Below are 15,030 nucleotides of genomic sequence, written 5' to 3'. Positions count from 1 at the left end.
GTGAATTACAATGTGTAGTTTATTTGTGGTAATGTGCTTGCCACCAGATACTTAATCCATGTGAACATAACTGCACATACCTGCCATCACATATGTATCATGTGAGTGGTACTACCACTTGAACTGTCTTGGTGGCAGTTACTCCTGGATGTTCTGGCAGAGGTATGGTGCTCCATGACAACCCTAGCCCATGTTGATAAGTGTATTCATACATGGCAAGAGGTTGTATAGAGTACTAATGCCCATGTTGAAGTAGGTTTTTACAGCATCTTTAGTAACCTTTAATTGAAATAAATTCTTATGCAGCAGAATCAGAGGTGTCGTCAAGCTCTGAATGCCACAAAGAAAGAAATGATGTGTGTCTCTATCAGTGTGTTACCTATACTATAAGTCAAGCACAGGCAGACTTTAGATATGCAGGATCTACTTTCCTTTTTTGCTATAAAGTAGGGTGACCATATGGAGAGGAGGACAGGGCTCCTGTATCTTTAACAGTTGTATAGAAAAGAGAATTTCAGCAGATGTCATTTGTATGCATGCTGCACCTGGTCAATTTCCCTCTTCATCACAACAGTTAAAGCTGTAAGAGCCCTGCCTTCTTTTGTAGAGTGACCAGATGTAAAAGAGGGCAGAGCTCCTGCATCTTTAACTGTTTTGATGAAGAGGGAATTTCAGCAGGTGCTGCAAGCATACAAATGACACCTGCTGAAATTCCCTTTTCTATACAACTGTTAAAGATACAAGAGCCTTGTCCTCCTTTCCATATGGTCACCCTACTAGAAAGTCAAGGCCCACCAGCTGGAACCAGGTACAGAATAGTGGCTCAGGAGGATGAAGGAGAGAAAGGCCATGCTCTTAGAATTAAGGAACAAGGGTAGTTCTGAGCATATACTCAATTCATTCACATACACAAATCTACTCCTGTTTTCCAGGGAAGGCAACGGCAAACCACCCCGCTATAAGGCCTGCCAAGAAAACGTCAGCGAAAGCTGGCGTCCCTCCAAGAGTCAGTAATGACTCAGTGCTTGCACGAGAGGTTCCTTTCCTTTCCTTTCCTTTTCCCCAAAGCTCTCTTCCATCTCTGCAGCCTTATTTAGAAGTGTGAGACAGCCTTCTGCTGTTGCTGTTGTTTAGCAATTTGCAAATCAGAAACTCTTGGCAATAAACTGCAAATCACCCAGAGATCTATTAATATATCTCATTCTATTTTTTCCTGCTGTAAGTTACTATGCAGGGGGTCCTCTCCCCAGCACTGCCACCCCCTATGCGGAAACCCCTCCATCTCTCAGCAATCCCACTTATAGGATTTCTATAGATAATGTTTATATTTCAGTTCTGAAGGAACTCTCTGCCACAATAACTCAGGGTGAGCGATGTAAGGATCGTGTAAAATCCATTCTTTCTGTGTTTTATAGTGTCATTCATCCTGGCTTCTGCTCACTAACAGATTTGATTTTTTTCCTGTTGTGTGGGAAAATATCCCATCAATTCCCTTAGAAAATTCATAATAATTTACATAATTTTTTGTTAGTATGTAACATTTAGCGTATTGTCCCCCATTCCATTCAAGTTTATACTGTGTATATTTTCCAGCATGGCATATGTCTCAGCAGAAACATGTGTATTTTCCTTCGAATTAATTTGTGTCAATCTCAGGAAAGTAAAAAATGATAAATCCAGAAGTCCACGGACTCCGCATGACCTGGGGAAAGTGTTCCACAGCAGATTCCACAAACTCATTTTAGTCCATCTTGAATTTCGCCAGCATCCCTACTCTGGGTTCCCCAAGCTGACCATTTTCTTGCAGCCACCAATTCATTGAGCCCTTAGCTAGATGAGGCGATATTCCGGGGCAATCCCCGGGATTGTCTGTGTGTGTCCACATGACACACATGAGATCCCGGGAGCAGGGAGGGCTGATCCCTCCTACCCTTTCTGCCTGCTTTTTCCACGGTCTCGGGATGATCCCGAGACCACGGAATGATCCCGAGACCACGGAATGTGTGGGCAGGTGTCGCGGTTTGCCCCGACTCCTTGTGGTTACTCATGAGGAGCTGGGAACTGCACATGGGGCACAGAGCTCCTCAGGAGCTCTGCTCCCATCGGAGGTGAGGTGGAGAGAGTAGGGAAATTATTGGGGTTTGTTTTTTTAATTTTTTTACCTTTGAACACACGAGCGCTCGTGCGCTCCTTCTGTTTCTTTTAAAAAAACAAAATGGAAGGCGCAACATGCTGTTTGCCTGAGGCCATAGCACGCCACGTGTAAACAGAGGGGGGGATCTCATGCTAAAAATATTGCGAGGTCCTCACCTTCCATTGTACTAGACCCATAGGACTAGCTGAGGCCTGAGAATACTTTAAAAACTCCTAGCAGCTTGGTATAAGAGGCTTACACATGGACATCAATATTCAAACCAAGATTATCTATTAATTTATTAAAGAGCTATTTTGTAAACAAGACATTACTAATATTTACCTTTTTAAAAGACTGCTTAGTGACAATTCTTTAGGGCTCTAGAGACACTGTTGCTGTTACTAGCCTCTAAGAATTTATTTCACCTCAGGACAAGTTCCCTAACTCTCCACCTCAGCCAAATACTCTACCAATCAGGTCCAGCTGCTGGGTACAGTCTGAAACTGAAGTTCCTGCTGTTGTATTTCTGACTGTTTGGACAATTTATCTGGGGTTTTACAGGACATTTTGTCACTGTCATCAAGAATTGCAGAAGTCAATTAAGAAATGAATCCTTGTGGAAAACAAGATTAAAATTCAAGATGGGCTAGAAACTTTGGGGCACTGGTCTGAGAAGAAGAAGAAGAAGAAGAAGAAGAAGAAGAAGAAGAAGAAGAAGAAGAAGAAGAAGAAGAAGAAGAAGAAGAAACGTAACACCATTCCCCCTTGCCAACAATGTGTGCTATGCTTTATAATCCCTTATACTGGAACCAGTTTAACATTTTGCAGGAAAAGGCTTATTTAGGCTTCCAGTCAAAATCCAATTCCTGCAATTTAGTCTGAGTAACAGTGTTAGTAAGACATGAGTCACAAAGTGTTTGCACTATGATGTGCTAGAACACTGATAAACTGAAGATAATTGAAAAGAGATACTTAAAAATACTTAAATGCACTGGTTACTTGTGCCTTTCCAAGCCCAATTTAAATTGCTAGTTTTGACTTTAAAGCCATTAACATATAGGCTGGACTGCTGAAATGTGCTGTACATAGGGCTGCTTTTGAAGAAACAGTGGAGGTGATTTCTGTCAGCACTGCGGCAGGGAGACAGTTAAACTCTCCTCCCATCCTACTCTGGCTTCCCTGCAGCTGCTATTGACATAACAAAAACTGTGCATGTTAATTGCATTCATGCAGTTAATGCCATATCTAATTTGCTCCTGACTTATATTTACAGTGCAAAGAGTGAGAGGAAACAAAGCAACAGAAACAAAGGGGTTGATTGAAATTGAATTATAGGTGACCTGGGGACACAGACCTGCAGCTTTTACTTTGTATAGTGCAGTTGGAAATATTTGCACAACACGAACACTGCTGCCGCTACTGCTGTTAATATTACTGATACTAACAACAACAAAAACAGTATTAAAGACGACTGAGATTGCATTTTGTTTGCAGATTTTGCTCTTTCTCTTCTGGAAAGATTCCATTTCATCTCAGGGCGTTCCTAGATGAGGCCTTAGCGCGCCTTGAGAGCCGGTTTCTCTGCTGTGCTTCCACATGATGCACAGGGGAATCTGGCTACAGGCCGCACTGAAGCCTCCTCTAACACGCCATAAGCGAAGTCGCTTATGGTGTGCCTTTTCCGCAGCTCCGGCCTGAGGCCGGAGCTGTGGAACGTCTGGAGACTTCTGTGGCTTTTTGCGGCTACTCGCTTACGAATAGCCGCAAAAAGCCGCGGCTTGGCCGCAGCGCTGAGCGCTGTGCCCATCGGACCAGGAGGGAGGATCCCGGGGGAGATGACGGGGGCTGGCACAGGGCGACGACGGAGGAGGGTGGAGGGCGGCATGGGAGACGACAGGGGCTGGCACAGGGCGACGACGGAGGAGGGTGGAGGGCTGGCACAGGGGGCGAGGGAAAGGCAGCCGGGCATGGCACAGGGGGCGAGGGAAAAGCAGCCGGGCACACGGGGCTGGCACAGGGGTGAGGGGAGGCCACGCATTGGGCATGGGGGGGGAGGATGGGCGAGCGAGGGGGGAGGGGGTCATCAGGCATTGGGAGGGGGGAGATGGGGCGGGCAGGGGGCCTTAATTTTTTGTAAAAAACCCCTTACCTTGCCTTTGGCTTCGGGCCACACATGGCCCCTTTAACCAAAAAAAAAAAAAGGCCGACGCTGCAGGGCTTGCATCGTCCCTACGTGTCGGCCGTCTAGGAGGCTGGGCAGCGCACTTTAAAGTTAGCGCACCGTCGCCCCGCAGGTTTATCCCGGCAGGTCTAGCAAAGCCCTCAGTTTCCCAGTGAATATTTTTGTTTGTTTGTTTCTTGAGACATGGAGAAACCACGTTTGCAGAATATGGAAAGATGGAGAGATTTTTTTTTAAAGAAGCAGCTTGAACACTTCAAGGTTTCCTGAGGGTGCAAAGGCTTCTTATTTGAGTGCAGTAAGGCATAAGCTTCAGCTCTAAGTAGTTTCCGTTCAATATGATCTTCTGAAGTGGTAATAAGGTTAAGGCACAGACCATCAATTTTCTTTGTGATCAGAGGCACTGAGGCATTCTGAGTGCCAGAAAGCATGTTTTTTGCCTATACATATAGGCAAAAAGGAAAAGGAAAAGGTGAGCAGCTTTAATACTTGTTATAAACCATTAATGTTAATATGTTTAGCAAATACAACTTTTAATAGAGGATTGTTACTGAAATACCAGGAAGCTGATCCTGTGGTCCCACCAAGTTGGTTTGGCTGCTGTTGGTATCGGAACATAACCAAGATCCTGTGCGTGTCTCAGCACCCATAGTCAACAGCACCAGAGCTGCAGCAAAAATCAAAAGACAAATATAGCAAGGTCCATCCAGCAGATATTCCTACAGCATTCTTGGAAGCACTGCTCCTACCCACCAATCAAGTGGGCACACATTGCCCATGCCAGAGACACCAGTGGCTGAATCATCCCATGACATCACCCAACACTTTAAGCACACACTCTTGATACATAATCAGAAAACCAGGAGGACACTAATGAATAACCCCTGAAAAAAGATGCCATGGTGCTATGAATTAGAGGTCTCTCTGTGTGTGGAGGGGATGATTCTACACAGACAGTCATCAGAATACACACACACACACACACACACACACACACACACACACACAAACATGTTCCCTGATATGTTCCCAGTTGTTGGTGATGCATTTGTTAGCCTCACTTCTGGTATCAGAGTTCAACTGAGGGAAATGTAAATGAAATCAGGGACAGACCCAGATAAACTATGGATAGGGAGAGAGTTTAGAACCTACCCTTCACTTCATTTGTAATATCATGGATCTCCCACTGTCTGGTGCAGTTTGAGTCCAATCCTTTAAGTATAACAATGGGCCAGTTCACGCGATTGTCGCAGCCCACTGTGGGTGGTTGCTGTGATTGATCATGTCATGCGAACTTGGCAAGGTGGCATATGCAAGGGTTAAACATCAAAACCCATGGGCTGTTTTAGGGTTATGTGAGGATTGTTTAACCCTCACATAACCCACCCATGCTCGGTTTGCATGACATGTTAAATGACCATCTGCCAGAGCTTGAATATTCAAAAGGGTAGTCAGGACACACCACAACCCACTAGGGCTTAAATAAGCTATGGTGGGCTGCCCTGAACGTGCAAACCCAGAGTGTCATTTTACTTTGTTTTATCTAATTCTTCAGCTGCAAGACAGGCAAAGTTGCAGATTTTTATTATTTTTGATGGAGTGACTAAATGTTTTCTGATGTCTGAATGAACTGTGCTGTGCTTCTGATTTAAGAAAGTTCCTTATAATGTTCCACTGATTGATCTAGAAGATGCTGATGCTGCAGTGCTCAATCTATTCTACATGAGCAAGCATCTTTAATTTAGGCACGTGTACATTGATTTTGAATTATCTGCAGGTAGGTTTGGGTCACTCTCATCTTCAGTCTTTGTGGGGGGGAAATGATAAGCAGGCAAACTCATGACTTTTGAATAGCTGATTCACAGGATGCTTTACAAATTGGATTATCATGAAAATCCATGGCTAGCCTATGGGGGTTTTCTTGTGGAGAATCTGATCAAGATCTGATCCAGATGAAAGCTGAAATAAGATTTTTCTGTGGGGAAGAACTCTAATGCATTTTCATTGTATCCTTTCCCTCATGGAATAAAAAGACTTTATCGTTACTTGCCCTGAATCTAAAAGAAAAAGAAAAAGACATTTACAGTGGAATACCAAGAGGTTGAAAATCATTATTGATTTTGCCTTCATTTCATCATTTGTTTTTAAAATTCTGTTTCTGATCCTTCCTTTGTGAAGCTGATGAGGCCTAAAAGATATATATATATATATATATATATATATATATATATATATATATTCAGTCATTTTTAGTAAGAATATTTCAACACTGTTCTAAGAGATGCACATAGCACTCGGGAGGGGGGGGGAGGTATGTCCTATATTAAGAACATAAGAAAAGGCATGCTGGATCAGACCAAGGGTCCATCTAGTCCAGCACTCTGTTCACACAGTGGCCAACCAGCTTTTCATGGGCCAGATCTACACCAAGCAGGATATTTCACTGTGAAAGTGGTATGAAAGTGGTATATGATATGTGTCATGGGTCCCAACAGTTGTCAGTGCCCTTCAATACTGCTATAAAGCAGTAGTGTGGCTCCTGCCTCTTATATACTTCTTTCATACCACTTTCATAGTGCAATATCCTGCTTGGTGTAGATCTGGCCCAGGAATCCAGAAGAAGAACATGAGTGCAACAGCACCCTCCTACCCATGTTCCCCAGCAGCTAGTATATAGAGGCTTACTGCCTCTGATACTGGAGGTTGCACTTAACCACCAGGACTAGTAGCCCTTGATAGACTTTTCTTCCAGGAATTTATCCAACCCCCTTTTAAGACCATCCAAATTGGTGGCCATCACCACATCTTGTGGTAGTGAATTCCACTGCGAGTGAAGGAGACAAGACAATAAAGAGACAACCCAACTGTATGGATTGAAAGTCAGGCCACATTTATTCAATATGATCTGCAAAGAGGAATGCCTGGGTGGCTATTCCTCTATGCTGGCAAAAGCTGGTCAATGTAATTGGGTGAAACATTCTTTGCCTGCAGTATGCCAACTATAGAATCAGCACTCCCAGGACTTCCCCATTTGGGGCAAGGGGGGCATCCCCTATCACATCCCCCCTGGGTCACAAAACTCTCAGTCTGTGAGGTGAGATGGTCCCACAGGCAATCCTTATCCCCACCACTGCAAAACCTTTAATGAGAGGCCCTCAGACATCACCTGTCACTACCACCGATGCCTCAGAATGATCACCATCCCTATCCAGGCCAAACCAGCCTACCTAGGGGAATGTGACCAATTGAACTGAAAGAAGACCCACAAATCCACTTAAGACACTCCCACCCCACTTGCAGTGTGAAGCAGGCAAAAAGACCCACAGTGAGCCAATTGGACAGTGTGCCCAAAATCCCTGCTCAGCCCTCAAAAGAGAGACCAGTTAAACCCTACACTGCAAACAGGGAGGGAGGGAGCCATGCTTCAAAGAGGCTGGGAGGAGGGCTCCACAGGCTAATGTCATCCTGTTACTATGGCTTTAGCTAGACCTACCTGTTAGCCCGTGATGGAGGAGGGAAGATCTCGCGATGTGTTTATCGCGAGATCCGTCCTGTTTACATGTGATACGCAACGACCTCAGAAGCGAGGTGTTGCGCCTGCCATTTTTTTTTATTAAAGGGGCAGCAGTGCACGAACGCTAATCCCCAAAAGGTAAGTTTTTAAAATTTAAATTATTTTCCCTGCTCCCCTCACCCTAACCCCGATGGGCGCAGCACTCTTGAGGAGTGCTGCACCCCGTGCACAGCTCCCGGCTCCTTGCGAGGAATTGCAAGGAGCTGGATCAATCCGCGGCATCCGGCCACATGTTCTGCGGTCTTGGGCTCAGCCCAAGATCATGGAAAAACCCGGGCTAAAGGGGAGGGCGAGTTCCTGGGGCAAGGGAGGGATCATCCCTCCCTGATCCAGGGATCCCCTGTGCGTCATGTGGACACACAGTGACGATCCCGGGATTACCCCAGGATTTTGCCCTGTCTAGCTATGGCCTCTGAGTACACTAAAAACAACAACATAGTAATCAGTGTTCAGAGTTGAGCCAGTCCCATATCACATCTCCATCTCCCGCCAACCCCTTCCCACCCGTTTGCCATGCTGGCACTCTTCCTGACCATGTAGAATATGGAGAGCTTTGCATGTACATTTTCACATGCAGGTGACTGACTTGATAATGCACCAAGTTTGCAAGAAAATACCTTTAGGCACTTATCATACATTTGGTTTTTATTTTCCTCATCCCTCTACTCAGGCATGAAGCTCATTGGGTGGCACCTTTGGGCAAATCCTCATTCCTTAGTCAAACATATCTCACAGATTTCATTTGAGGAGGAGATGAATAGTATAAACCCATGTTTGCTGAACCAAAGTCCTTGAAGGAAGTACGTTATATGGCAATCCCATTGTGCAACTTGCCATAAACCGTTGAGAAGTAAATTGTGTATGTGTCATTTATAAACATCTGACTTGGAGGTGTTATTGATGGCTATATCAAAGCTATTCATTGTTTAGAATGTCTTTATTGATTAAACAATTATGTAAACCTCTACAGAGCTTTTACTAATTTCTTTAGAACGCAGTCACGCTGGTTTAGCCAATGTTCCTTGAATGATTACAGAATAGAGGTGACCCCACTTACTGGCTATGGAAAGAGAATGAACATCAAACACCCCAAAACTCTTTCAACCATGTTCAGCAATGATGTTTGTGGGCCTTTTGATCAAGGTCTAGCAATAGAGCATGAATAGCAAATGTGATATAATTTGTATTACAGAAAACTCTGTCAAATATGACCCATGTACTACTGGTAACATTTACATCTTAGCAGGAAGTCAAAGGTTAAATAATTCTTAGTCAGAATTCAGTCATAGACCCAATAAGAACAAGCAGTTTTGTGGCACCTTAAAGACTAACACATTGATTATGGCATATGCATTAGTGCACTAGAGTCCATGTTGAAAACTTATACTATAATCTCTCTCTCTCTCTCTCTCTCTCTCTCTCTCTCTCTCTGTGTGTGTGTGTGTGTGTACATGCACATGTGTGTATGTGTGCATATATATGTGTATGTGTGCGGCTGGGTTTTTTGTGTGTGTTTTGTTTTTGTTTTGATGAAGCAGCCTATCAAGGCTGGAAGAAAAAATCAAAAAGATAATTTGAGATTTTATGTATTCTGTACAACAGAAATAAGGCACCCCTAAAGAAGTTCACATTACAGTGTGCAGAATGTCAGGCCTAGGGGCCAGATCCATCCCACCTGGGATCACAATCTGGCCCTCTGAGGTTCCCCAAATGGCCATGCGCCCTTTTCTGGCTCCACCTTTTTTGTTTGGTGATTTCTTGGTTTTTGTCCAGTTTTCCCTCATTCTAAAAAGCCTCTTCAAAGGCTCAGCTACTAGCAGTATAAGTTGCTTTTCACTATCATTGTGTTAATGAGCAAAAACAATATTACTGTTGACAGAGAAACCAACTACAGTTTTACTTCAGTCTCAAAAAGCTTATTGTTGTTGTAATCCTATGCGGCAGGGTCTTGCTATTTACTGTTTTACTCTGTACAGCACCATGTACATTGATGGTGCTATATAAATAAATAATAATAATAATAATAACAACTTTGGCATTTCCATGCTTCTGCTCTGAATTGATTGCTCTTATCTATTTTCCCCTTTATATTTAACACTGAAGGTGCCGGTGGCTGGACTCCACTCATATCAAATAAATATCAATGGCTCCAGATTGATCTTGGTGAGAGAACTGAAATTACCACTGTTGCTACCCAAGGTGGATATGGGAGTTCCGACTGGGTAACAAGCTACCTCCTGATGTTTAGTGACAGTGGAAGGAACTGGAAGCAATATCGTCAAGAAGAAAGCATTTGGGTATGTTCTTTTTGTGAATGACACAGTTAATGCTTTCAGTACAGTAATCATTTTGGTGTGCATTAGCTCAATATATTTCATCAAGCTAATTTTACATAGGAGATTTGAAATTTCTGAGTTAAACAAGAAGAATCTCACACTAGATCAAATATGTATTTGATCGAGTTCTACCTTTGTTCAATTACCAAATACTTCCCTTGAGAAATATATAGAGTTTCGATAATGTTTTGCATTTTGAATAACAGTCCTTTATGTTTTTTTACTTGTGTTGTGATCATAGACTTGGAAAAACTAAAAATATGTCGTGTTTGTACAATGGCTAAATATTTTGTGCAATGAGTTTAAGTCTGAAATTTAGAAGAATTAAAAAAAAATGTTGATAATCTCAAACACAAAACCAGCATTTGGCAAAACTAGGTTTATACAACATTGGCCATTGAAAAATTCATAACATTGATATCAATAAAATAAAATAAAATATTTTGTATTTGTGGCAAAGTATTAAAATATATTAGGCTTTAAAAACATTAAGCCAAGGACCAAAAAGAGATTTTTGAACCTCATTTTTAGCAGTATATATCCTAAATATTATATCCCTTATCCTAGCATTTTTATTGCCTGAAGTAATTGTTCTCCTTTTATATGCACATTATATGATTTTCAATATCTTTTCAATGAATATTCAGCATAAAATTTTGAAATACCCTATTGCAGTGGAAAATATAACTTTGCTAAAAAAAAAAACTATAATGAATATTGTCTATGAAAGCACCTGTAGTGGGGAAATTAGGAAGGTCTATATTGTGTGGATTTATTTGGTTGCTCTGTCTAGGAGCCTTCAAAGTAGTCCTTTTTTATTGGGAAAATGTGAGTTTTGTTTTGCTGAAATCATCTTAATTTGTTGCTGCTCTGATTGTCTATGTAAAAGGCAGAGCCTTTCTTTGAAATACTATGGGTTAGATCCAGACTTAGGGGATGTCTTCATGGGGGGTTTCCTGGGGTTTGGCGGTGCTGTGAGATCTTTTGCAGCACATGATGGCCGTTTCTACACCTGCCTTTTCCCCCAGGATCATCCCAGGATCATCCCTGTGCATGCAAATGACACACAAGGGATCCCGGAAGCAGGCAGGGATGATCCCTCCATTTGCCTGGGATAACTTTTAGGTGTGGAAAGGGCTGATGTCATTGTCAGTGCACTTTCAAGCAGCTGCTTGCACCTGGAAAAGCTACTGTATCAGAGAGCCCTTTTACTCCAATCCTTTTAGTTAAAGCAGTTCTCAGGCACTTGCTTTGCAATGTGCCCCTGTGCCTCCGCATTAAATCCTGGGCATGCCTGTGATCTAGCTATGATTGCCCCCTCCCCTTTCACTCCTTTTCCTAGCATTCCCATTGAGAGACATCTATGCACTTCCTTATTGCTGCATTAATTAGCTCTGGAACATTGTTAATTCACTTCTCCAATGAGTCGCTTACTCTGGAGCTGTGCAGCTCTGGAGTCGCAAACAGGGAATTTTGTTAATTCATTTCTCTGATGTGTTGCTAGCTCTGGAGCTACACAGCTCTAGAATTGTAAACAGGGAATTGTGTTAATTCGCTTCTGAGATATGATGTTAGCTCTGGAGCTGCAAGGCTCCAGAGTTGGGAGCTGTGTCAACTGGTTTCTCTGATGTAGTGTTGTTGTTGTTTTTGGAGTAGGGCTTAGCTGTGCCAGTGGGGTGTTCTCATGGGAAGCCAATACTGTGGGTTAGTTACTCCCCATTCCCATTCATTAAACTGTTGTGGCAGGGGGAGCCTGGGGAGGGGTGGGTAACAAGCTTTTTTCCTAGATGACATTAATTCTACTCCACCCACTCAGAAGTATATCTTTTCTGACACTGAAGAGCTGGGTTTTAGGGACAGCTGGCTCTGCTGTATAACAATAATGGAGTGGAGCCAATTTCAACATACTGCGGAAAATAGCAACAGTGCACATTTCTCCCGTGCTCATGAAGATGAGGCCTTAGACATGGTTAGAGAAGACCCACTGAAATCAGTGGCCCCGTTCAGACAACATAATAAACCTTGCTGCTTAACCACAAAATGGTTAACAGAATGCATTAACCTTAATGCATTCCATTAACCATTTTGTGGTTAAGCAGTATGGTTTAGCGTGTTGTCTGAATGGGTTCATTGAGTCTTAAATGAGTGATGACTAGCTTATACCATTGATTTCACTGGAGTAACTAAATCTGGATCCAACACAATTTTCGTTTTAGCATATTAATTCATTTATTTTACTATGTATTATGCCCTAGCCTGTATCTATGATGCAGCAGTTGAACTATTTAGCATGACTGCTTAGCTTATGATATGATGTCAATTAGCTAGATTTGGAATCCTGAAGAAAAATATGGCAGCCCAGAGGCCTATAAGGAGCAAGTAATCCATTTCTTATGCATTTTTTGAGGATGGTTAACAGCTGACAGTGCAGTGGTCTAAGTTCTTTAATGACGTATATATTCACTCATTGACCAGATTAATTTATAATTGAATAAAATTTTACGGAGTAGTTTAAGCATTCAAATTACAGCCAATTTTCAGAAGACATTTCTGAATAACCTTTTGACATATAATCGTTGCAAAAGGTTAAAAGAATGATAAAAGAGCAAATAGAAGTTATTAGAAATAAAAACTGAAATACAAGTGAGTGATTCTGAAGAAAAAGTAGTACAAAACTCGAATGTATATAGAAGTAGCATATCAAATAAATCATCTTGCTAGGCTAACTCAGTTGGAAGGCAGACCTTATCAAAGCTTGCAGTGTTTTACCTCAGTAAGAGAAGGACATGATTTATTTATATAAATCACATTTATATTCAGCCTTTCCTCCAAGGAGCTCAAGGCATCATGCATGGTTCTCCCTCTCCCATCTTATCCTCTCAACCACCCTGTGAGCTAGGTTAGCCTGAAAGTGTGTGCATAGCCTGAGGTCATCCAGTGAGCTTTATCAAAGAATGCAGATTTGAACCAAGGTCAACTATTTTAGCTGCCTCACCACACTGGATGAATTGACCTCGAAAATCTGCTCATTTACAAAGACAGCTCAATAATTAAAGCAACAATAATTATGCCCACTTACCTAGGACTAGGAGTACCTTCCATTGAGCTACGTGGGATTTACACATAGGATTACAGTGTTACCTATGATTAAATCATACCTTGGTAGGCAGCAGCATGTGCTGACTGCAGTTCAGCACATGCTTGATGGTCATGTGACATCCCAGAAGGATGTCATGGCCAACATTAAAAAAAAAAAAAACTATGGAGAGGAGCGCACTTGTGCTCCAGCACAAAAGTACGTTTTTTAAAAAACACCCAACCCCGCTCCCTACCCCTCAACCCTGATTGGCATGGACTGCTGCTGTGCAGCTCTGTGCCCATTTCATGTGCCCTCCTACTCACAGGGAGGATGGGAGAACCTGGGAGCAGCAGACTGTGCTCTGTGGGATGGTCCCAGAACTGCAGAAAAATGGGTTTTACGTGGTTCCTGATATCCCAGGGAAAGTCCCTGATCATCCCAGGTTGTCCCCAGGATCCCCTGTGCATCATCTGGACACACAGTAATGATCCAGGGACTACCCCGAGCTGGTCTAGACATGCCCTATATATATATGTATAATAAATGTGTGTATGGAGAAAAACAGACACACACACACACACACACACACACACACACACACAGAGACAGACAGACAGACTATCGTGGTTGCCTTACACATGATGGCCACTGAAAGTGTGTAACATTCCTGAAAGATGCACAAACGTGGGAGGGTCTCTGAGGGACTGGAACTCCAATATTTTGGGGTCAGCCATTAAGAATGGCTTTCACTCTCCCCTTGCTATCTGAAGAACATGGCAAAAAGATGGTTCATGAAAGTGAATTTGATCTATGCATTAGAGGGAAGGAGGTGAGGTCTGAGTTATAAAACTTACTTTGGACCTGTTCAGACAACACGCTAAGCCATAGTTAAGCCACTAACCGTTTTGCAGCAAATGGTTAGTAAGCATGTTTAAGCCATGGTTATGTAGCCACCATGGTTAGGAATGGTTCACATGACATGACATGCTAAGCCATAATGTTTAGCTCAAAATGGTTAACCACCATGGCTTAGTGTGTCATCTGAGCAGAGTTGTTGCGAATGAAATTACAGTATGCAAACATGTGAAAGGACAACTGTATTCATATCTTATTCTGGACTTTGTCTGCATTTTAGTTAATATAGTTACTTACTATACTTATGTGGTCACTATTAAAATAAAATTGTTACTCTGTCTGGATGCTATTAAAAAGAAAATGTTTGCATGCAATGTTGGGTTAAATATTCTGATAAATTCTTGCTTTCACTACACTATCTCTGTTATTCTAAGTGCATATTTGATGATTTCAGAGAATGTGTGGCATGTTTTAGGAACATAAACCTGATGCCATGATATACTTTCTGCTTTGCATATGTTATTAAGTACTACAGTGCACCACTGATACATCACTTTTAGGGCTTTTCAAAACCAGTTTTGGTTGGATTTTTCTCTCATTCGCAACTGTCATTTGGAGTATCACACTTAACCATTCCCTCAGCTTTTATTCATGGTAATGGAGAATGAGTTGCCATTCTATAATTCTTGAGGCCAGCCCCTCTACCTTCTCAGTTCAGAACATTTTTGACTGGCCTTCCATTTGCTGGTGAAGCAGCTGTAATTAATGATCATTTGCACATTTTTGAATCCCCTCCAAAGGGGATTCACTTCAGCTTTGGAAGAGGTTAACAAGGATCAAATTATGTGGTTTTGCTGTTAGAAGACTGCTAGT

The 15,030-nt window shown here is 42.4% G+C and overlaps 1 protein-coding gene across 1 annotated transcript in view; it reads left to right on the top strand.

The window, feature by feature from the left end:
* Positions 1 to 15,030, top strand: part of CNTNAP4 (contactin associated protein family member 4) — a 285,406-nt gene that overhangs the window by 82,748 nt on the left and 187,628 nt on the right. The window contains exon 3 of the mRNA XM_063129435.1: positions 9,991 to 10,184. Coding sequence (XP_062985505.1) covers positions 9,991 to 10,184 — 194 coding nt within the window. The remainder of the gene's footprint in view (positions 1 to 9,990; positions 10,185 to 15,030) is intronic.

This window comes from Elgaria multicarinata, chromosome 6 (genome assembly GCF_023053635.1).
Source record: "Elgaria multicarinata webbii isolate HBS135686 ecotype San Diego chromosome 6, rElgMul1.1.pri, whole genome shotgun sequence".
Taxonomy (NCBI): Eukaryota; Metazoa; Chordata; class Lepidosauria; order Squamata; family Anguidae; genus Elgaria; species Elgaria multicarinata.
This window is presented reverse-complemented; position numbering and strand designations above follow the sequence as displayed.